We start from the raw sequence: 21,892 nt of genomic DNA, 5'->3' as shown, positions 1-21,892 counted from the left end.
CACACATGGTTCATAAGGAATAGTAAATGGTCACACACACCAAGAGTAAAGCGTCATTAGGTCCAGGTCAGAAGAATAGGAATTCTGGTTTTGCGCTCGCCAGTGCGGTTTTCAACCTTCTTCAATGGTGATAGCGATCTGCGTTCCGCGGTAGACTTGCTCTGATTGTGCAAGCTTCTCGCAATTCATCCACAGATTCGTCCTCCTTTTGATGATAGCAACCCCACATTCCACGCGATAGCAGCCGTTGCATAGCATCTTCCGGTTTAGAACTCGCCAGAATTCGGTTGTCGTCATTCCCAAAGGGGGAACCCTGGGAGATCTCCAGACCCGTTGAGTCGGCGCGGGAGGCGGCACGCGACGGCGGCACGAGCACCAGCCAGAGCCATCTGCTGGCCCGGCGTGGCCGGAGCCGAACCGGAGCCGGAGAAGGAACCAGAGGGCGACCGCAGGGTGGCCGAAGCCGGACGAGTACGGCGTCTGGAAGCCGTGGTCGGGGTCGACGGACTGGGGCCGGGCGGGCGAGCTGGGGGCGGGCAAACCGAAGCCGGAGGGCAACTGGGGTCGCGTTTCTCTCGCCGGCCTTCTTGTCGGCCTTGTTCTTGGCGGCGGCACGGGAGGTGGAAAAGAACTCGAGATAGTGCCTCTTCTTCGGATTGAGAGGTTCCGGCCTTGAGGGTTTTAGCTAAAGAACAACAAGGGAGAATGGGGGAATGAACAGCAGTAAGATTCGTTCGGAAAATGGACAGTGCGTTAGACTGCCTCGGGAAATTGAAATTGCTTCGAGGATTGAAGGCATCAATGGAACGGGACATGGAAGCCTCAACTGGTTGGGAAGGCGGGCTGCTAATCGACAGATTGAAAGCTGACTGACACAGGTGCAGGCTTGGGAGGGTCATTCCGTTAAGGAAGAGCCTCTAAATATTCGGTAGGTGGTACGCAGCTGCACCTTCCAGCCCTTCCCATCGACTCTTTACAACCGGTCATTCTGATGCGGGCAACTTCTATGTACGCATTACGTTGAGGCAGCTCTCGTTCTGGGGGCGCACCAATGAGACCCCGTCCAAATTGCTCAATTGAAGCTTTGCACCCAAAGTCCTGAGGACTCACGTTGCCCTGATCCCCTACCACCATCACCAAAACCAACCTCGTCTGGTCATTTGCCGCTCGCAGCCGCCCCTAATGCCCACGCCCACCATCACCACCACAGTGCCCCAGCGTCAACACCAATCCCAACTCGAGCCAGCACCGTAGCTGTTGTACACACGCGCATGCCCGCGCCCAGAGTATAGAGCGAGTTCGGTAAGGCCGTTGAGTCCAAGAGGCGCATTTGGATGTCTTTTGTCTGCGAACGCATGAATGCTCTCTTCGTAGAGAACATTGTGGAGGTGGTCTGGCTGGAGTTGAAGCGGATCGTTGATGCCGCCATGAAGGCCACCAAGAAAAATTCACCCCCGTGTGCGCGCATTCCATCGACTCTGATCTTGGCTCCTCGCGGCTGCGATCGCCCGGTTTCGACCACTCTATGCTTCCTCTGGCTCTGGCCCCCTTTCAACCGCGCCGATCAAGTCCGGCTTGCTTCTGCTTATGCTCGAGAGAACGCCCTAAGCGTTATGCTATGGGCCCAATGGGGCAGCACGCTCGGCGTTTGGTAATTTGTCAAGCGCAATCTGTTGCGAGGCGAGGCATTCCAAGACTGGGCCGCCGCAAGACACTGTCCAGCAGGGGCCGGCATGGGCTGTTCGACTCGAGCAGCAGGAGGAGCTCCGCTGATGGAGTCAAGAACATCCTGGCTGGCAGGAGCTATAGTGGGAACAGAGCCTTGGATGATGCGGGGGTCGACGTCCTCACGGGTGATGGAGGTGGTGAAGTTGAAGTTGGCAGACATGATGATGGCTGAAGAGAAAAAAAAAACCGCTTCAGCTCCCGCCAGCATCAACGGTAACAACACCAGCATCTGCGCCCCTTCACCAACCAATTGTGGTCAGCTGCCGGCTGCCCCTGCTCCTGATGAAAACTCCTTGGGCGGTACGTTATGGGTGCAATGGGGCACTATTTTGAATGCGGGGGTTGTCCTGGTTCTTCAGTTCTTTTTGGAGCTTTGGGGTATGATCAAGTGTGAGTCGTTCCGGCGTGGTTCCGACTACAATGAGAGAGACGACACCGGCCCCTGCCAACGACAACGACAACGACAACGACAGCAACAGCAACAGCAACAGCAACAGCAACAGCAACAGCAACAGCAACAGCAACAGCAACAGCAACAGCAACAGCAACAGCAACAGCAACAGCAACAGCAACAGCAACAGCAACAGCAATGACACCAATGGCGGTCCTATTACGCCAAGTTCTTCGGGCTGGCTGTGTCCACTTGCCTCGACCGCGGCCACCAACGCCCTCGGCGTCAAGTTGTGGGCCCAATGGGGCGGAACTTTGAGCATCTAGGCAACGTTGGTGCCTAGGCTGTTCCGAAGTTCCAGAAGACCGAGAAAGCCGACTTGCGGGCCGCCAAGGTCCTTGAAAACGGGCTGCGGCCACTCTGAAGGAGATCGCCGAGCGCATCCTGGAGACGATCGAAGAGGATAACATGGCTGCTTCAAATCCAAAGAATCAACTCGACTCGGTTTGGGTTGCTCCGAGTGCGCAAAGCCTAATATCTCCTTCGTTCGCGGTCTGGAGCCATTGGGCCATTGGGTTCGGAAAACAGTGTCTGGTCTGTGGGGGGTATTTGATACAATTCCAGAATAAATGTTTGTTGGTCCTTTCTTTTGTGAGCCACTGAAATAACGTGGAATGAACGCTGAAACAGGAAGGAATAACCATCGATTGATCATTCATACAGGCAGGAATATGGATACGCTTTGACAACAGCATAAGGGCACGCGGATGATACAGTACATGGGATGTATAAGACTCTCTTTATATAGCTTACTTTGGAAGTATCAAATACAACAACCGCCCCGCGCCACTCGATCATCCATCGCCAACCTCTGCTCTATCAGCAGCGCAGTAATGAATTTGAATTCGAACCCATGCGTGATATACCACTGTACAGGATCGCATGCGATCCCGGATGATTGTGGAGAGGGCGGTGGGCGTAGCAGAGGGAGCAGTTGTAGATGGAGGAGCATCACCACCACTGGTCACGGACGGCTGGAGTGGGTCCCCAGTGGGAAACTCGGGGACAGCTGCGGGTGTGGGGCTTGGGCCATTTCGAGGGTGGACGTCCGCAGGCAGGGGACGCTTTCTGTGGATGATTGTGATATTTGGGTCGTTTGAATCGTAATGGGCGTCGCGGTCGGCGGGATGGTTTCCATAGATGATCGTGGCACGTGAATCATCATCTCGAGGTGCAAGTCCCGTAGGGATGGGACGCTTTCCATGAATGATCGTGATGTTCGGGTCATCTGGATAGACGGCCCGGTTGGTAGGATGGCTTTCATCAACTGTAGTAATTGAACCATCGCGAGGCGGAAGAAGTCCTGTGGGGATAGGACGCTTTCCATGGATGATCGTAAGGTTTGGGTCGTCTGAATAGACGTCCCGAGAGTCATAACGGGTTATTGGCAAGCTGGTTACGACGGCTCCCATGCTAGCGAGCACTGCGATGACCTTCAACGAAACCATTTTGAATGGGATTGTTGGTGTTTCCTTGTGATATATCATCCTTTTCCTCTGGGGATCAAGCAAGGACCCAGGTTTCCTCCCATCAGCCAGACTGGCAAAGACAACGCTTATAGGAGCACTTCGAGAGGGTGTCCTTTGAGCAATGGGGACACTTGTACGCGGAGGCATTGATTACTCTGCCACAGTGTACACAGCCCTTCTCAGCCCTATGGATGGGGAAATATCAGCTTTGAGTCGAGGATGAAAATTCGGGGTTGCTTACATATTGATCTTTGCTTCCAAATACTATACGGGTTCATACAGAAGGTGGTTGGCTTGAATAGACACGTTAATTGTGTCAACCCATTGGGCACGCCGACAGTTGTATCTTCTTGGGACCAAGGATTACTGCACTGCAAGCACGTGAGGTCAAAGGGGACTGGAATATAACGCTATTCATACCGTGAATGCGGTTTGTTAAACCCCCTTTGGCAGGTTGTGGCATTTTCCCCAATGGAGTGACCATCTTCTTTCTCTACCTGCACTTGCATGGTACTATTCCTGGTATTCAGCTCACTGTGAGACACCAATAGAGGAGAACAAAGCTAGTGGAAGATGTGGCTCCAATACGTCTGTTGGAATGTATTGTTAGTCAAATATGATATTTCAGCTATTACAGTCTGATCATCCTAGTCCAGATTATCCTCCTATGGTTGCGATTAATGTCCCATTATTCAATTAGACACATAAAGTGGACAAAGTGTGTAGTAGTTATTGCAAAATCCTGTTTTTACTGGATGACTATATGGCTCTTCATTGAGCCCATTAGATATTATAGGACAGTGCATTTCACAGAGACTGTGTAGGGAATGATGAATAGCAAAATTGTGGTGACGGTGGTTCAGTATTTGTGCCATGTCTGATTGTACAGTTGTGTCCCGGATAGGGGTAGATACGTTGCTTCCATCCTCCTTTTTGCCCTGGCCCCTCTTGGCAATCGGTGTACTCGTGCCTAGTCAGTAGGTTAGCCATAGCTATTTATCTGGTTGAAGCCAAATTGCTTACATTTGGTTTGAGCTCTATACCGAAAAGGCCTCCTAATCAAGGGTCATTTGTGTCCATGCCGGTAGTTCGTGTGGCTCTTTCATCAGAACCACATAGAGTGGACGTCTTGTCGAGCCTGACAGTTGTTGCAGTCCTTCCACTTGTACCGCTTCACGGTCTGCTTTTGAACGGATTTCTTGCAGGTGCCGAAGCCGCCCAGGCGATAGGCGGTCCGGCACTGCTCTTTGAAGTCTTTGTCGGTCTTCTCGCCATGGAACTCGTTGCACTGGCCGCATTGGACCTGGCGGTATTCGTAAATGTGGCACATTGTCGCGTCGGCAATTGGAGCTAGGGAATCAATGGAGCGTAGTATGGGTAGGACTTTGTGGTGGTCTTTGTTCTCATGGTTTGTTCTTGTCGTGCTGGTCCATAGTATGGCTGAGCATGGCGCCAGGTTGTCTGGGGGAGGGAGGAGACCAGGCCATTATATACGAGGCGGCTGGTGGGCGTGGTGGCAAGATGCCTCATCCCGGATGCAATCGCGACCACAAAAACGAGGGGAATGCGGCCTTTGAACAGTTTTGGCGGACGGGACCAGCACTGCATGACTGATTAGTTGGGCGGGCAATGTCATCTGCCAGGCGTTTCATTGTTCACCCTGACAAAGGGCCGCCCCCAGAACAAGGGTCTTCTTTGTCCGACTTCAGCATTCCAACATGCATACTCCTACATATTTGTTGAATATATGCATTTGCCATAATTGTTATCTGAAATCTCTTTTTTGGTTCTCCATCACCCAGATCGTGCATGCATCAAAGGGGCAAAAGGGGTGAACTGTAAAGGTGTTGCAGCAACTTTCAACAGTGCCACTGGATTTCAATACAGCAAAATTGACTTTCAGTCACAGTACTGATTTCAGATATCGTATCTGATTTGATGTTGATAACCGCATCCTTCAGATTAGCCAATCAATGCTTGCAAGGTTCATCTCAACTTCGTATGAAGTAGATCTAATACCTATCGGCGCATCCAATCAGCTTGAGTCTCGAACTAACAAAATAAATTGTAATTCCAGTTTCGTTAGACTATGGAAATTGCATTGCATGTAAAGGTAGGGTCGTTTCTCCGATGCTGGTGACTTGCCTGCTGCACCACCAGCGAACAATTCTCTGAGATACATCGCTGGTCATGAATGCTGCAACAGCACTGCGACTGATTTGTTGATTGACAGGACCCCGTGTAGGTGTGATGACCAACAGACTTATCGTCCGAAAAGCATAGCAATGGAGGACAAATCCATATGGGCCACCGAGTCAAGCAGCCAAGCGAGTGTAGGGAGCACCGAGATAGCCTAGGAAACTGTGCTGGCCTCACGGAGAGGGATTCACACCAAGTGCGTGGCGCGATAAGACACGCCGCGGAAAGATAAGGGAATCTTCGGTGCAGATGCGATGCAGGCCGTAGGTCATCTGTACGACCCGATTAGGAATTGATTAGCTGATTCCGGATGCAAAGGGCGAAGCATCCCCCAAACCTTTGCGCCTTTTCACATCATATTCGCCAATGGTATATCCGCCTGCCGCCTGCTGGCTGTCGGGTCTGCATTAGCGTTGGCGGCACACAACCTAAACGTGTTTTGGCGAAGCTTGTGTCACACTACATGCCATGCTGCTCACGTCGCTGCGACGCAAGTCCAGTCTGACTGCATACCTTATATTCATGACGGCTGCCCCCTCCGTAGATGAAAATGTCAAGATCAGGTCAATTGGTGCATTTCATAAGCTTTCGAACAGTAGAGTGTTCATCATTCAGGTCCAGAGAAGTTGTGCATTTGCACTTGCAGCAGTTGCGTTGTCGGGAGATTTTTGTTTTGATTACTTATTCTCACAATTGCCTCAATGGCGTAACTGCGTCGTTTGTGGCGCATTTCCCCCAAAATACCTCAAGCTAAGTTGCCGTTGCATCTTCAATTCTCGAGGCAGCAACGACGCGCCGTTGACTCACGTTCCTCCACTACAAAGTCTCCGGTAGGGCGGACCTCTCCAACGCCACTCCTTCATGTCTCAGACCTGGCAGCTGGGCCGCATTTCCTGGACGTCGCTGGGCGTCACTTCTATCACCACGCTATCAATCATTTGAACCTTGTGTCATCCGCGCCTGCGCATACACGACCCGCGCCGGACAAACTGGCAAGATGGCTTCCGCCGCTGTAGCCAATCCGCATGTGGATATCGATGTCTTGTCCGTTCCTGGCACCGTCCATCTCGTCGATCTGGAGCACAGCCTGGCTGCCCGCCATGCCACTGACCAGAAAGACATCATTCTCGTGCCTACCCCTTCGGCAGACCCCGATGATCCCCTCAACTGGACCCAGTCGCGCAAGTACTTGGCCTTGACATGCGCCCTCCTGTGAGTTCATCGTGGAAACCTCTGCCCGGGTCGTGGTAATGAGAGACTGACTGCGTACCTCCCAGATACACATGGTTCAATGGTATGGCCTTGTCCGTCGTCTACTCGGTGCTGGTCCCGCTTTCTCAAGCCCTGGATGTGACCGAGAACGACCTGAACTCTGGGACTGGCTACATGTTCTTGCTCTTGGGGTGGAGCCTGCTGTTCTGGCAGCCGTTCGCCCTGCAGTACGGCAAGCGCTTCACCTATCTCCTTTCTCTTGCGGGTCTGATTGGGGTGACGGTCTGGGGTCCCTTTGCCCATGGGAACGGCCAGTGGATCGCGAAGAGCATCCTGACGGGGTTCTTCGGGTCGCCCATTGAGGCCCTCCCTGAGACGACGATTGCCGACCTCTTCTTCGCGCACGAACGCGCCACGTACATAGGCTGGTACGCCTTCACGTTGGCAGGCAGCAACTACTTCGCGCCGCTCATTTGCGGCTTCATCAACGACGGCATGGGATACAGGTGGGTCTTCTACTTTCCAGCCATTTTCTGCGGCGCCGCCTGGGTCTTCATGTTCTTCTTCATGGAGGAGACCAACTATGACAGACGTACCGTCGGTGTTGTGGCCACCACACCCCTCGACCCGAGCGACGAGGACAAGAGGAAGGCCAAAATGGTGACCCCTGCCACGGCCGTTACTCCAGGCAACGCCGGACGCCTCGTCGGGTCCCGCAAGACATATGTTCAGAAGATGTCTCTTTTCGACCGGCCGAGACCGTTCATGATGCATTACCGGGCATGGCAGTCTCTCAAGCTGTTATCTTGGCCAGTGGTGTTCTACTCGGGCTTCAGCTACGGAACGTATCTCATCTACTTCAACATACTGAACGCGACAACTTCGATGATTCTGGGTGCCCCGCCTTACAGTTTCTCGCCCTCAATGGTTGGACTGACTTACGTTTCCCCCATTATTGGAACCATTGCTGCGTCAGTCCAACCATGTGCCCAACATATACTGCATACATATACTGACCAAAACTCCAGCTCTGCACTTACCGGCTTGTTCTCGGACCGATTCATAATACGTCTCGCCCGGAGGAACAATGGTATATCCGAGCCGGAGCATCGACTTTGGCTCTTTGCCATCTCGACGCTCGTAGTCCCGTTCTCCTTCCTCCTGTGGGGCGTCGGGGCCGCCCACCAGATCCACTGGTTCGGCCTGGTGTTCGCCATGGGGACGCTCGCCTACGCGGCCGCCACGGGCGTGACCCTGTCGGTCAACTACCTCGTCGACACGTACCGCGACATCAGCGGCGACGCCCTGACCACGTGCATCCTGGTGCGGAACACGATGAGCTTCGCCATCGGGTACGGCATCACGCCGTGGCTGCACGACCTCGGGGTGCAGAACTGCTTCGTCAGCATCGCGTTTATCGGGTTGGCCATCTGCTGCGCGTTCCTGATCATGATAGGCTGGGGCAAGAGGTTCCGCGAGAAGAGGCGGGTGCAGTATTGGGACGAGGTGAAGGCTCGTGTTGAGCTGGGGCTTGTACATTGAGGGATTGGGAGTATCATGGTTGGTCGTCTGGGATTATGGAATGGGGATGCAAGACGTATATCGAAGGGTTTCCATCGCGGAAACTGAGGGGCTATCTGTTAGGCAGCTTGGCAGTGGACCAAGTGGCAGACTTGTAACTAAATCCAAGGGGTATTTTGGACTTTGTCGCTCTTGGGAAACCAGAGCTAACGTGAACGACGCTTGGCACTCCCGCTTCTTCCCCCTGGTTCCCAATAAACAGGCTACTTGCAAGAAATGGAATGCTTTCGCAATGAATAGTATCTTCTATTAATCAAGTCTATGTGTTATTATCTATTATTTTGTGGCCCTAAAAGACGTAATGATGGTTTTTTTCTGTCTCCCGACCCGAATCGTTCATCATGATGTAATTACTAGAACATGTTAGCTTTGGTGACAGGGGGTTGGATTGAAGGGCCAAATAGGGGTCGACTTACCACCTCGATCCATCGTGCCATCCACTTATCGACAGCCGTCTTTGCCTCGTCCACAAGGCCGAGCTCTGTGTTTTTCAAATACGGTTAGGGGGTCTGCATCAACCTAGGTCAGGAGGGGGAGACGGGGGGGGGAACTCACCAAGCAACAGCTGGACGGCACCTCGGACGCCAGACTCGAGGGCGGCGGCGATCCAGGCGTGAGTGTACGAGGTCTGCTCGCCGACGAAGATCATCTATTTTGATACGGGGTTAGCAAGTTCCACCTGACACATACTCGAAACCAAAGGGCCACTCACGTTGCTGTAGGTCTTGAAGTACTCGGGGATGTAGAGCTGGTGCTGGCCGATGGTGGGGGCGGCCCAGGCGCCGCCCTCGTAGGGGTCGAGGTACCAGCAGCGGCGGTTGTAGTTGCCGGTGTACTGCTCGCGGGCCACCTCGCCGTGGATTTCGACCATGGCGTCGACCATGTACTGGACGTGCTCCTCTTCGGTCTGGGACAGCCAGCGGACGGCCCAGTCGCCCGACGCGTACGAGGCGAGGATGGAGGCGGGCCCCGAGGTGGTCGAGTTGAGGTTGTAGGAGGGGTAGCAGACGGAGCCGACGCCGGGGATGTCGGTCGTGGTGCTGCAGCTGCCGAGGATGGGGCCGGTGGGGAGGTGTTCCCAGAAGCGGGTTTTGTATTCGAGGGCGACTTTGCAGGCGGATTCCATGGGGACGTTGTTAATGGCGTTCTTGATGGTGGTGGGCAGCACTGCAAAGTTATTTAGTCAGAGTCCACTCAAGGCCGTATTGGAGAGGGGGAAAAGGGCAACTTACTGGGGAGACGCCAGAGCTTGACCTTGGAAAAGGGCATGGCGATGACGGCGTAGTCGAAGGTGGCGTTCTGGTACGCGGCCGCCTTGTTGCCGTGCTGCTTCCACGAGAGGCGGACCCGCTGCTCTTCATCCAAGAACTCGACCTTGTCGACGTGGGCGTCCATGGTGGTGATGTTGTCGACGAGCGGGTGGAAGGACAGGGGCAGTCGGCTCAGGCCGCCGTCGATGGTGGTCCAGGTCGTGGCGGAGAAGTATACGTTGTCGTAGAGCTGTAGAAGCGCAGGTTAGGAAACGATAATCCAATTCAAAGTAACGGGTCGACTTACCGCGTTCCAGAAAGAGCTGTCGGCCGAGCTGCCGACGACGATGTCGGTCGAGTTCAGGGTGGCGTTGAGGTAGTTGACCATGTAGGCGAACTCGGACCAGACCTCGCCGCCCTTGCCGCCGAGGCCGTTGACGAGGAAGTCCTTGTGGGCCTTGTGCATGTTGGTGGCGATCTCGATCATCATGGTCTCGTTGGAGGTGATCTTGGTGATGGCGTCCTGCATCTTCTCCGTGGCGGGGTCCATGGCCGGTGCCGGCCCCGCGAGCGAGGCGTTCTGCTGGATCTGGGCCAGCGTGGGCGGCATGCCCGTCTCGGGCAGCTTGAAGCCGTTGTTGTACGACAGGCCGTTGGGGCTGGCCTGGTACCACGGAATAAAGTCGACGCTGAGGTTGCGGCTGTGGCCGTTCAGCGCGTTCATCTCGTCGGCCAGCTGAAAGACGAGCTGGTGGTCCGTCACGTTGTACGTCTCGTTGGCGACGCTGAGGGCCATGGGGAACCGCATGGGGCCCATCTCCTGGTACGAGTAGTCGAAGGGCCCGCCCGAGAGGTACTCGGTGTGCACGCGGCCGCCGAGCCGCTGCGAGGCCTCCAGGATCTTGATGTTGCTCAGGCCGGACTGGCTGAGGACGAGGTACGTCATCAATCCGGACATGCCGCCGCCGACAATGGCCACCTCTTTCGCCTTGGCGGCCGCGGCGTCGACGGCGCTCAGCTCCTTCTCCTCGAGCAGCTTGACGCCGTCGAACCAGGGGCCCCAGGTGTCGATGCCCGCCTCCTGCGTCATGGCCACGCCGCCACTACTGCGTTTCCGCAGGTCCCGCTTCTTGACCGTCTGGAAGCGCTGCGGCTCGCTGCGGCCGACCAGCTTGCCGGTGCCGTCCCAGGCTGACAGGCAGCCACCCGACTCGGCGTCCTTGGGCATCAGCCATACCAGCCTCGACTCTGAGTTGGTGCCGCGGCTGCTGCGGGCCACGACGTGGTGGGCGTCGCGGAGCTGGTGGGTGCCGGGGGCGCAGTGGCGGCCGTAGGTGTAGGTCAGCTCGCCCTCGACGGGCTCGTGGAAGGTGACGTGGACGTTGGCCACGCGCGAGTCGATCTCGGTCCGGGTCTCGAGGTGCACGGGCAGCGAGGCGTAGGGGGCGCAGGACGCGCTGCCGGCGAGCAGCGAGGTGGCGGCGGCTGTGAGAGAGTACCTCATGATGGCGGACGAGATGGGGGGTCTAGGGGAGAAGCCGGGGAAGAAGACCGAGCCAAAGGAAGAAAGGGCTCTTGGTATATGCCACGAAGAGGTTGTCTTGATCCTATCCTGACGGGATGCGTACTTTCAGCTTCTTTATACTTGCCTATATACATGGTGTTGAAGCGGCTTGGCGGGGCTTTGATTACCCGCTGCGAAGACCGGCTATAGCAGGGCCCGCCCGAAAGGGTACTTTTCAGAAAAGATAGAGGCAATAAATCCATGCATGAGTCGTATCTCTATGGGCGGGTTATCACACCCCCGGGGCGTGGGGGAGGGGGGCCCCGGGTTGTTTGTCCTGAGTTACTTATCTGACAACTGCCAACCGCAGCGTTGGGAGTGTGGGCGGCATCGGAAAGCCGTGGAGCTGTTTGGCCGTGGGGACCGCTATCGCCGGACCCGAGGTGGATGTACCGGGAGTATGATAGCAACGAGTGTAGTATCGCCGCCATTCCCGAATAGGTAGCTCGGCGGCTGTTGCCATCAGTCATGATATGTGGGTGTTTGCTTAGTGGGCTGACGAGAACTTTGTAGTGAGCCAACCGCTACTCGGGGCCCAACCATCTGTGACCAACATCATCATACCCCAGTCGTGTTGGATCTTTTTCTTACCCGTCTGCCAAGACGAAGCTGTCTTCTGGGTGTTCTTCGGGTTTTGCTGTTTTCTGGTTTTCCACGACCGCTGGGGAATGTGAGCCATCGACAACTATAATCTTGGTTGGCTCCGCTTATCCGGACCCCTGTCGTTGACCGACCAGGGTAGTATGCATACCTGCCTATTGGATGGAGACCCTTATCGTGTCCTGGTTATCACTCAGCCAGTAACGCCCAATTGGGCCCATGACGATCGGTGCCCTCCGCATGGCCAAAATTTGTGACCAACCTGCCGGCACTCTTATCGTTTCGAGAGTGGCGGGTTCCCTGCTCACCCACATACGGGACCAGCATGCACATACAGGCGCGCCTTTCCGATAAGGAAATAAGCGGTCTGTCATTGGGGGAGGAAAGTTCCCGAGGGTTCACGGTGGGATACCTAGATAGCGTACGTCCCAGATCCCCGGGATCGGTAATGCGACGATACTAGAAGAACAGTTGGATAGAATTACGTGGTTGCATGAACTAATGTAGCCATCCTATATAGATAGATGACCCTGGAACCAGCCGCGACAGGGGTAGGGAATCCACTTTAACGATGGTCAATAAGTGATGACTGATAGCTGGTCGAATAATCTTGGTATAACAGCGATACAGCGGCAGTAGTACTAAGTAAGAGAGGTGAATGCCGTGAGATGGCGCCGCCAAGAAGACCACGAACCGTGGGAACACCATCCATGGGCCCTTGGCAAAAAAAGCTTGGTTTGCTTGGTTTGCTGACACGCAAGGCGGACCATGGGGAATGGACGTCAGCATCAGATGATAATGGACTCGGTAACCGCATCTCTGGGAATAAGGCATAGAAACCAAGCAGCAAGAAGCCTTGGTAATCCACAAGTAAACAGTCGTCAAGAACATGCACCCAGCCGAACCGGTCCGAGTCCTCATGCACATTCCCGACTCCGACAACAGGGATGGCCGATCTTTCCATCTCGTCTAGTTCTAGTCAATCATCGGACTACAGGCACATCGCAAAAGGGGGATACCGAACAGTAGGTATGATTGCTCATTATTCATTGATTTGTACTCATGATCTATCAACAGAGAGGTTCGCGGGATATATAGGTAACGATGCGAGCCAAGATATAAAAAGGAAAAGATTCGCCACAGCCAGGAGAGGGAATCCGGCTTCATGTAACACCTGGAGAATGCAACCGACCTTGCTTAAATCCGGAAATGCAAGAGTGAACAGATAGAAACGCCCGTCTATGCCATCAATGCAATATGCTTGAGCTCCCTGTGTAGCAGGTTAGTGACGATCCTCGGCTTATATGCTAGATAAGGGAAAAACTTACTCTTGCACCTGCTGCCCCACCTTCATGTCGTGGTACGTCACCTCCTCGCCCTCGTCCTTGCCGAGGTTGAACTGCTCGGCCCGGATGCGGCGGGCGCGGTCGGCGAGGACCTGGTTGGGGGCGAGGTCGTAGTCGGACGAGAGGTGGCAGAAGAAGGTGGACGAGATGCGCACCAGGGGCCGGTCGGGGAACTGCTCCTTGCGGCGCGCGATGACGTCCAGCGTCGCCTGCGTGACGCCGACCTCGTGGTAGCCGGCCTTGATCAGGCCGCCCGTCAGGTGCTCGATCTGCTTGCCGGCCTGGACGAGCAGGTAGTTGCCCTCGGGGATCTTGACAGGGATCCGCTTGCCCGTGTTGCGGGCCCAGATGTGCAGGCCCGGGTACCGCGACCGGCCGTGGATGGTCAGGAAGTTGAGGTCGGTGTGGAAGCCGGCCAGGATGCTGTCCTTCTTTCCGTACTTGGACAGGTCCGACGCCGTCGGCGCCAGCAGGTGCGGGCCGTACTTGGTCGCGTCCATGAAGGCCTCGGCCGGCAGTCCCAGGCCGACGGCGGCCATGCCCGCGAGTGAAGTGACGCTGAAATCAATTAGCTTGGTGGTTTCGAGATCATTTGTGAAATCAAACCTACGCGTTCTTCATCGAGGTCCCCCACTGGTCCATGGTGGGCGCCCAGCGGTCGCGGATGTGGGGGGCGTCCGGGGTGATGTTGTCGGCGTTGAGGGAGGGGAAGAGGGTCTCGTAGGGGGGCTGGTCCATCATGCGCCAGAAGAAGCGGCACTTGGGGTCGGGCTCGTGGGCGCCGATGTCGAGGGGCCGCTCGGCGGGGTCCAGACGCTCGATGACCTGCAGGCACGGCTCGTCGACGGCGCACTTGGGCTTCTCCGTGTTCTCGAGCGTGACGCCGATCTGGTAGCCGAGCTCGGGCCGCTCGTCGCGCGCCAGGTCTTGCGGCGGCTGCGCGAAGTAGTCTTCCAGCAGGTCCAGGAAGGTCGTGTTGTCGGCCTCGGACACGCGCGAGTCGTGCAGCACCAGCGCGCCGTACGTGATGAGGGCGTTGGCCGCCTTCTGGCACTCGGCCACCACCTCGGGCGCGTCGCGCGCGCCCTGCAGGAACACGTCCAGGTCCACGATGGGCAGGTTCATCGACAGCTCCGCCGGCAGCACCGGGGTCGTCGGCTGCTCCGGCAGGAGCGCCTGCGCCGCCTGCTTGTCGGCGGTGGGCTGCTGCGGCTGGGCCGACACGGCGACGGTTTCGGGTTGGATGGCCATGATGCTGTGATTGATGGTGGTTCCTTTGGACATGCTGGGCGAGAGGAAAAGGCGACAAGAGAGATTTGCCTTATATATCTTCTCTTTTTTTGCTCGGGGTATGGTACGCAATCACGGGGGATCCCTACCATGCGAATTTGAAATTTTATCCCCTAAGCAGCTGCATGCGACAATCACCACCACCACAGGCGCATGTGAACATGGGATTTTGGGTCGGGCGACCAGGTGCCGCAATCGGTTTGACCCATTGTGACCAGGGTGGAGGGGCCAGAAGGAGCCCCCCAAACCCGCCGTACTCCGCCGGCAAAGCCATTTTCAGGGTCTTCAGGGTCCCTCTGCGCCGGTCTAAGCCGGACTCCGCACGCTTGGCCTCCAGGTCCTCCCCTCGAAATCTGCAGCCTTTTTCGCCCAAGTTGTTTCAACTCCTCCCACAATTATCAGAATAATATGGGTTTGGGCCTACCAACTACCACTCCCGAATCTAAGTCCCCTGCATATGCCGACAGACACCACCACCACCCCGGACGGACAGCAGCCCGCCGACCGTTACAGCCAGCGGCTGCCAAGCTTGCAGTGCGCCCAACCCGCCGGCGCCCTCCCTCCTAAAGCCAGCCAGTATTTGTCAAACCCAAATCCCCGGACTCTCGTCCAGATTGGCAGGCCGGGGCATCTCCGCTCAATCTCGTACGAAGATGGCCTGATGGGGGAGCCCGTCGAGCCCGTCGAGCCCTTTGGTTGGGTTCCCAAATCTGATAGTCGCTCCCCTAGAGCAAGATTCGACCCGCACCCCTGGAAGTGTCCCCGTCGTCAGCCCTTCCCACGGTACCAGCCATTTCATTGGCAGAGGGCCTCGAGCAGTCAGAACGCTCTCAGGAATCCCACTGTTGCGACCCTTACCCCGGCTGCGACTTAACCCTTTTTACGGGAGGGTGCAGATCCGGTTCCATCAGGGACCCCCGCTCCATTGTTTTTTTTTTCTTCTGTCTGCCTCTCTTGCTGGACCGTAAAAATAGCAAGAGGTGCTTTTGCGGCGTGGTGAAGTGATCAACATCCTCCCCTCCGTAGCCGGCTGTCCCACTGGAGATCGATCCAGGAGTTCTGCCAGGAGTCGGTGGGGGGGGGGTCTCGACTACCGTTATCTTTCGGGATCTCGAGATGTCATGCAATTCTGTAAAACTCCATACCGCCGATCGTTCGGCCGGATGGAGGCCTCATCTTTCCCCAGTTTATCGTGTTCTTCGCCAACTTCGCGTCGACGTCTCTCCATTTCCCTTCTTTCATATATAACTTATTTCTGAACGGTTGCAATCTGATCAAGGTGAGTACCTTCGATTCTATCTTTTTGTTACAGATCGTATGCACGTATCGACGACCGTGGGATAGATTGCAGCGAGCTTCATGCACACGATTTGAATCCACGAAGTCTATTGCAAATGCAATCTATGAGCTGTTGAATCATCTGACGTGCTCTGGGTTATCAGCGGCCAGTTTTGTCCTGATTCCTGTCCATCTTCCTCCATTAGTCTCGAGAATGGTGTGTGTTGCCGTTGGGTTGAGGAGTTGGAGTTGACCTAGATATGCAGGTTCCCGTGGAGAACTTGTGTATACGCTTCTTCTTTCTTTTGAACTTGTGTATACGCACGGCTATAGAACTGACCATTTTAGCTAGCCAAGAACCACAAGTTCCTAATCAAGGTAACAAAATAAGTGTATTTCTTTACCGTGGGTTGACTGATCAAATCGTAGAAATCGCGGCTCTCTTTGGGTACTCTTGACATCCCATTTTTTGGTCACGATAACCAAAGAGTAGTATCACTTCCAAAAGGGCACTTTCAGCAACAGAGAAGATCAACGTTATTTTACAATAGACTATATTCGACAACATTCCTTGCTACACGTCTCTTATTTACCTTATCCGTAGCAACTGTTTATTCGACTCGAATGAACGAACCACGATTACTCGACTGATTACACAAACCAACAGCAGCATAAACCAGCACGCCTTATTGCCAATGAATGTAGTAAAACTACATATAATGCAACAGAATGCACAGAGACCTCTTGTTGACATTGACCAGAGTATACATCGCGATGTGTGGCTTGTGCTGTTGGTTGTGTGTGGCGCTTGGACTTCCAGAGTCGATCGGCCTTCGGCAATAACAGAAAAAGAGTGATGGTGGGGTGAGAAAGCAGTGGCTGGTAAAAAAAAAGAGAGCTCTCAGACTGGCTCAGGCGTAGCAGGCGGAGGGGAGCACGTGCACGGACCAAAGCCAGAGAAAAACAAAAGCACATGACATGAAATGGGCGTAACATGGACCCCAGGCCAGCCAGCCGCTAGGTTAGCAGGTCCGCAACGCAAAAGGCGGGCGACACAGTCCAGTTGCCAGTCACCACCTGCAGAGGAGAGAGCCCAGCCCAGTCCAGTGGCAGTTCGCCCATCCCCGAATCCACTCCGTGGCCAGAAAGCCAGACGCTTTCATTCATCGCATCGCATTCGCAGTCGCATCACTTCATTGCCTCCCATCTCATCACCCTACCTACGCAGTCCCGTCGCCCATTATTTTCTAATTCAACAGCTGCTCGGCACTCAATTGAATTTCTTTCTCATATTGGTCCCAGCTTCCTGCTTGTCGCTCCTTCACCAAACCCAAACCACACCCAACCCGCCGCTCATGTCCGTCGTTGGTTCGTCGCAACCAATTGCCCTTCCATGACCACATGGCTCCAGACCCCCAGCTCTGAACGGCAACAAACCACCCCCCAGCAGCCGCGGCAGGCCTCTCACCCACCAACCCCGGCATCCAAAGATGCACACAACTCCCCCGCAAAAGTGTCGATGGCTAGGCCGGAGCATAAGCCCAAGCCCAATGGGAAGCAGAAGCCCGCTGCAAAGCAATCCCAGCCTGTCGTGAAGCGGAAGCGGGATCCCAACGATGCCGATGCTGATGCTGCACCCGTCACCGCCACCAAAAAAACCACCGCTCCCAAGGCTCCCAGGGCTCCCAAAGTTCCCAAGGCCCCCAAGGCTCCCAAGGCTGCCCCTCAATCCCGGAAACCCACCACCAAACGTAAAACCACCACCGCCCGACCCGAGAAGTCGCCCGCCCCAGCCCCAATCCCAGCACCAGCCCCAGCAGACGCCCCAGCAGAAGTGCCGGCAGATGCCCCGTCACCAGCCCCGTCACCGGCACTGGCACCTGCGCCTGCACCTGCACCTGCCACGGATCCACCTGTTGTACTGAAGCTCACAAAGGAACAGGAGTTTTCTCATGCCGTTGCTCGCCACCAGATGACGGCTAGAATCCAAGTCTTGCAGGCGAGACAATGTGTCATGAACCTCGTCCAGCGTTCCCCGCAGGATTCATTAATGAGAGTGTCGGGTCCCCGTTACATACAGCAGGTCCTCGACTCATGCGCGCGCAACCCGGGTCTCCCCATCTCCGCCGAGAGATATGAGGAGATTCTCAACTCGGGCGGCCCGGGCTTCGTCGAAGGCCACTTTGCCGTCTGCCGCCTGGAGGAAGTCAGGCATATCATGAATACGTACGGAGCCCCCAAGGTTCCTTTGCTCGTGCCCGCCGAGTGGAATCATGAGTTCCGGAGGACACAGGACATCAAACAGCTGTTCCAGTCCCTCCGATTCTTCGGCCAGAAGATCGAGGTCCAGTACGCCTACCGCCCCCTCTACTGCACGCTGGAGGATCTCACCCGGAAGCTGGATCCCAAGGACGTCGAGCGCTGCTTTACCGACGAAGATGCAAAAATGGGGCCCATCAACCTGCTGGACCTAGACTCCAACGACGACAACCCGGTGCCGGCGTGTATTGCTGGACTGGTAGATCTGGGGCTGTACAACGACCTTGCCAGGAAAGGAGGCTTTAGTGGTGGAGGCGGGCTCGGCAGGGCGAACCGAGGAGCCGCTCTCAAGGTTTCTACCAGCTTCAAAATCTGCGGGCAGGCGGGGGTTTTTTCCGAGCCCCACGGCGACCATCTCGGCAAGATCACGAGCGTCTTGGATCAGCAAGGGGACAAGCTGTGGCCTGTATTTTCGTCCATGGTCGATGACGCCTCGGTCAAGTGGTTCGCCCAAAACAACCCTGCTAACCCCCCTCCGACGGCGGAGGATCAGGACAAACTCGGCATATGGATACCTGTCTTCCTGGAACCGGGCTCTCTACTAATCCAGCCACCGGGGACTATCCATGCACCATATTCCATTACGGATGTGTATTGTACAGGCACTATGCATATCGATACCCGCGGGCTGCTCACCAGCATCAAGCAGGCCATTATCGAACTGGGCCATCCCGAGGTCACCAACGACGAACCCGAACATTCTTACATGACATGCATGTACCACGCCGCAAAACTCTGGAAGGATAGGATAGAACCGTACCAGTGGGGATCTGACGACGAGCGAGCCCAATTTCTCCAGAAACTAAGAGTAAGTTTTAACCTCCTTCCCCCCTGATTCTTTGGGGGGTTGTTTTTGTCCCAGACGACTAATAGAATTGTTCAAATAGGAATACATAGATTTGACCGGCAAAGGCAAATGCTGCGGTGGCAAGAAGATGCCCAAGGCGGACCCCAAGAAGAGTCAAACGCCCGTCCCCAAGATGGACCCTGCTGCTGCCAAAAGCCAAACGCCGCAGCCTCCTCCCATTCTTCCCGGCATGTTTGCTCCTCCCCCGCCGCCGCCCGAGGTGCCGAAGTGGTTTCACAGCCAAAATTGCGTCTTCAACAAGATGCTTGTACAAGAGGGCTTCTAATATTCATGAAAGCTCCCTCATTATTTCTGTAGATATATAAACAAAACACACACTCATGGTTTCTGCTGCTCGACTGGCAGAATCGCCAAGTTGGTTGTGTGGGTGGCAAGCTGCATGAACGGTCGAATATACGCCCACAGGCGCGGAAGAAGCATCGAGCAAACCACATGTCCCAGTTGTGTGGATGATTTGGGAACGATGAACGAGATAGGATCGATCAGGGGTATACATATGCCTTGGAGGGTGTAATTGAGTATTCCCAATCTCTGCACACTATAGAGGAGCTTTGGCGTCTGGAAATCGAGAAATGGATGGCATTCTCCAATTTCGCATGGTCTTTGAAAATATTGTTGTGTGCTGTATAGGTACAGGGTGTCAACTCATCGAGACTGTGCCTCTGTGAGCAAAAAAGCGAGACATTACAAGCTTTTCGTGGCTTGGTTGGGTTGGGTAAAAAGAACAAAAGGAATGAGAAAGACAGTTGAGAACTGAACATGCTTGGGCAAGCTTTGTGTTTCCCTACCCCCTTTTCTCTGAAGTCGGCTGGCAGCTGGGGTGGTCGGCGCCAATTAAAATGGGCCTTTGCAGATCCAGGTCTCAATTACGTTTCTACACTGCCGATGATGCGCCCCAGCATATGAGCCTCGTTTCTCGTTCCTCGTTCTTTACCTCGATAATTGGTTTGAGATGGCGTCGCTTCTCCGACGATTGCCCTGGCCTGGTCGGGCTTGGAGGCCTATTACCTTCTCCAACCCAAACTTCACACGCATCTCATTGGATGAAAAGATCGAGGAGGAGCTCTTTCCCGATTACATCGCATCACGTTACTACCCCGTCCGCATCGGCGAGGTCCTCAGGGACCGCTATCAGATTGTTGGCAAGCTGGGCTTCGGGGCTACATCGACAGTCTGGTTGGCGCGTGATCTAGAGTAAGATGCGTCCCCATCCATCGTTATCTGTGATGAGTGTCGATGCTTTTACTGATGACCAATGGATATGCAGTGGCCGCCGCCATGTGGCTTTGAAGCTTTTCGTCAACTCGGAGTCTTTGGGCAAGCAACTCGAACACGAGCTCTCCATGTATCGACGCACTTCCATCTCTGTTGCAAAGCACCCCGGTCGCGAAGCTGTCAGAAACCTGCTGGACTCTTTCGATGTTTTCGGACCAGACGGGTCCCATAGATGCCTGGTTCATCCTCCATTGTGGGAGAGCGCCTTGGCCTTCCTCCACCGCAACCCAGTACGGCGACTGCCCTCGCCAGTCCTTGCCTTCATCCTTCGCCGCCTCTTTCTGGCATTGGATTTCCTGCATTCCGAATGCCGGATTATCCACACAGGTGCGTTGTTAGCCGAACGGAGCTATGCTTGATTAAGAGGCTTCTCTTATCCGTAACAGACGGTGCTGACTGCCACGGAACAGTTATCAAAGCGGATGATATCATGTTCGGCATCAACGACGATTCCGTATTTACCAAATTCGAGGAGCAGGAGCTGCACCATCCGTCTCCGCGTAAGTTGGTCGATGACGGAAGAAGAGTCATCTACTCGTCACGCGAGCTGCAGATGCCAAAGGATTGGGGTGCCCCGATCCTTTGTGATTTCGGCTCGGCTGTCGTGGACGACAGAGAGCATCTAGAGGATGTACAGCCCGATATCTACAGAGCGCCCGAAGTCATCCTAGAAGCGCCGTGGTCGAACAAGATTGACATATGGAACACTGGATGCATGGTAAGCAAAGCCAATTTAGATGGTTGTGTACGGTCTTTTCAAAGATGTAATTAGCAGCTGACTTGAACTCGTGGTGTGTCTTGCAGATATGGGACCTATTCGAGGGAGGCCACCTGTTCACAGGACAAGACGCGGAGCACCAGACGTACCGCAGTCGCGCCCACCTTGCCGAAATCGCTGGATTGCTCGGGCAGCCCCCTAAGGCACTCCTTTAATCGTGCAAGTCTAGTCATAAATTCTTTACTGAGCAAGGTAAGCTTGATATGCCTGGTGGTATATGACCAAAGTATCTGCTGTTTGTTGCTGACAGAATCTCGCTTGCATCATAGGAGACTTTCGCCCGGATATTCCAGTCCCGAGTAATGTACCTCTCGAAGAACGGGAGACACACCTGGAGGGAGAGAACCGAGACAAGTTCCTCGCCATGATGCGGAAGATGCTTCAATGGGATCCCGTGAGACGCTCTTCGGCGAAAGAACTCGCTGAAGACGAATGGATCATGGACAATATTTGAAGAATTAATGTTACGTCTATTGCATTCCTGTGTCTCGTGCATTTTCTTTGGCATCGATCGCAATATGCAGTCTACGTTGGGACCCGGTGGGTTGTTGACGGCAACAGAAACAAAAAGGGCTGTCATATTGGTGCCATGAAATTAGTTGGGAAATTCATTCTTGCCTGGGAGCACCACGAAGCACAAAATGTATTTCCAGGGGCTCCAAAGTCGGAAAACAGTCCATGCCA

The 21,892-nt window shown here is 54.8% G+C and overlaps 9 protein-coding genes across 9 annotated transcripts; 5 read left to right on the top strand and 4 right to left on the bottom strand.

Moving 5' to 3' along the window:
- Positions 1-1,427: 1,427 nt before the first annotated feature.
- Positions 1,428-1,900, top strand: PG985_013094 (uncharacterized protein; the record flags this gene model as incomplete). The annotated part of the gene is made up of 2 exons (XM_066832860.1): positions 1,428-1,651; positions 1,726-1,900. The coding sequence occupies 2 exons, from the start codon at positions 1,428-1,430 to the stop codon at positions 1,898-1,900; spliced, it is 399 nt and encodes a 132-aa protein (XP_066677600.1).
- Positions 1,901-2,148: 248 nt separating this feature from the next.
- Positions 2,149-2,445, top strand: PG985_013093 (uncharacterized protein; the record flags this gene model as incomplete). Its single annotated transcript, XM_066832859.1, has 1 exon — positions 2,149-2,445. One exon carries the CDS (start codon positions 2,149-2,151, stop codon positions 2,443-2,445), a length of 297 nt encoding a protein of 98 aa, XP_066677599.1.
- Positions 2,446-2,973: 528 nt separating this feature from the next.
- Positions 2,974-3,627, bottom strand: PG985_013092 (uncharacterized protein; the record flags this gene model as incomplete). Its single annotated transcript, XM_066832858.1, has 1 exon — positions 2,974-3,627. One exon carries the CDS (start codon positions 3,625-3,627, stop codon positions 2,974-2,976), a length of 654 nt encoding a protein of 217 aa, XP_066677598.1.
- A 1,126-nt stretch (positions 3,628-4,753) lies between these two features.
- PG985_013091 (uncharacterized protein) lies at positions 4,754-4,978 on the bottom strand (the record flags this gene model as incomplete). Its single annotated transcript, XM_066832857.1, has 1 exon — positions 4,754-4,978. The coding sequence occupies one exon, from the start codon at positions 4,976-4,978 to the stop codon at positions 4,754-4,756; it is 225 nt and encodes a 74-aa protein (XP_066677597.1).
- A 1,866-nt stretch (positions 4,979-6,844) lies between these two features.
- On the top strand, positions 6,845-8,601 carry PG985_013090 (uncharacterized protein; the record flags this gene model as incomplete). Its single annotated transcript, XM_066832856.1, has 2 exons — positions 6,845-7,059; positions 7,125-8,601. 2 exons carry the CDS (start codon positions 6,845-6,847, stop codon positions 8,599-8,601), a joined length of 1,692 nt encoding a protein of 563 aa, XP_066677596.1.
- A 392-nt stretch (positions 8,602-8,993) lies between these two features.
- PG985_013089 (uncharacterized protein) lies at positions 8,994-11,394 on the bottom strand (the record flags this gene model as incomplete). Its single annotated transcript, XM_066832855.1, has 5 exons — positions 8,994-9,121; positions 9,196-9,289; positions 9,353-9,807; positions 9,873-10,140; positions 10,198-11,394. The coding sequence occupies 5 exons, from the start codon at positions 11,392-11,394 to the stop codon at positions 8,994-8,996; spliced, it is 2,142 nt and encodes a 713-aa protein (XP_066677595.1).
- Positions 11,395-13,293: 1,899 nt separating this feature from the next.
- PG985_013088 (uncharacterized protein) lies at positions 13,294-14,684 on the bottom strand (the record flags this gene model as incomplete). Its single annotated transcript, XM_066832854.1, has 3 exons — positions 13,294-13,324; positions 13,383-13,958; positions 14,011-14,684. The coding sequence occupies 3 exons, from the start codon at positions 14,682-14,684 to the stop codon at positions 13,294-13,296; spliced, it is 1,281 nt and encodes a 426-aa protein (XP_066677594.1).
- Positions 14,685-17,361: 2,677 nt separating this feature from the next.
- PG985_013087 (uncharacterized protein) lies at positions 17,362-19,420 on the top strand (the record flags this gene model as incomplete). Its single annotated transcript, XM_066832853.1, has 2 exons — positions 17,362-19,095; positions 19,175-19,420. 2 exons carry the CDS (start codon positions 17,362-17,364, stop codon positions 19,418-19,420), a joined length of 1,980 nt encoding a protein of 659 aa, XP_066677593.1.
- Positions 19,421-20,107: 687 nt separating this feature from the next.
- On the top strand, positions 20,108-21,662 carry PG985_013086 (uncharacterized protein; the record flags this gene model as incomplete). The annotated part of the gene is made up of 4 exons (XM_066832852.1): positions 20,108-20,349; positions 20,423-20,757; positions 20,817-21,148; positions 21,459-21,662. 4 exons carry the CDS (start codon positions 20,108-20,110, stop codon positions 21,660-21,662), a joined length of 1,113 nt encoding a protein of 370 aa, XP_066677592.1.
- Positions 21,663-21,892: the final 230 nt, after the last annotated feature.

Source organism: Apiospora marii (genome assembly GCF_038362585.1).
Source record: "Apiospora marii strain CBS 49790 chromosome Unknown utg000011l_segment0_segment0, whole genome shotgun sequence".
Lineage (NCBI taxonomy): Eukaryota > Fungi > Ascomycota > Sordariomycetes > Amphisphaeriales > Apiosporaceae > Apiospora > Apiospora marii.
Note: the sequence above shows the minus strand (reverse complement) of the source record. Positions and strands in the feature narration are given on the sequence as shown.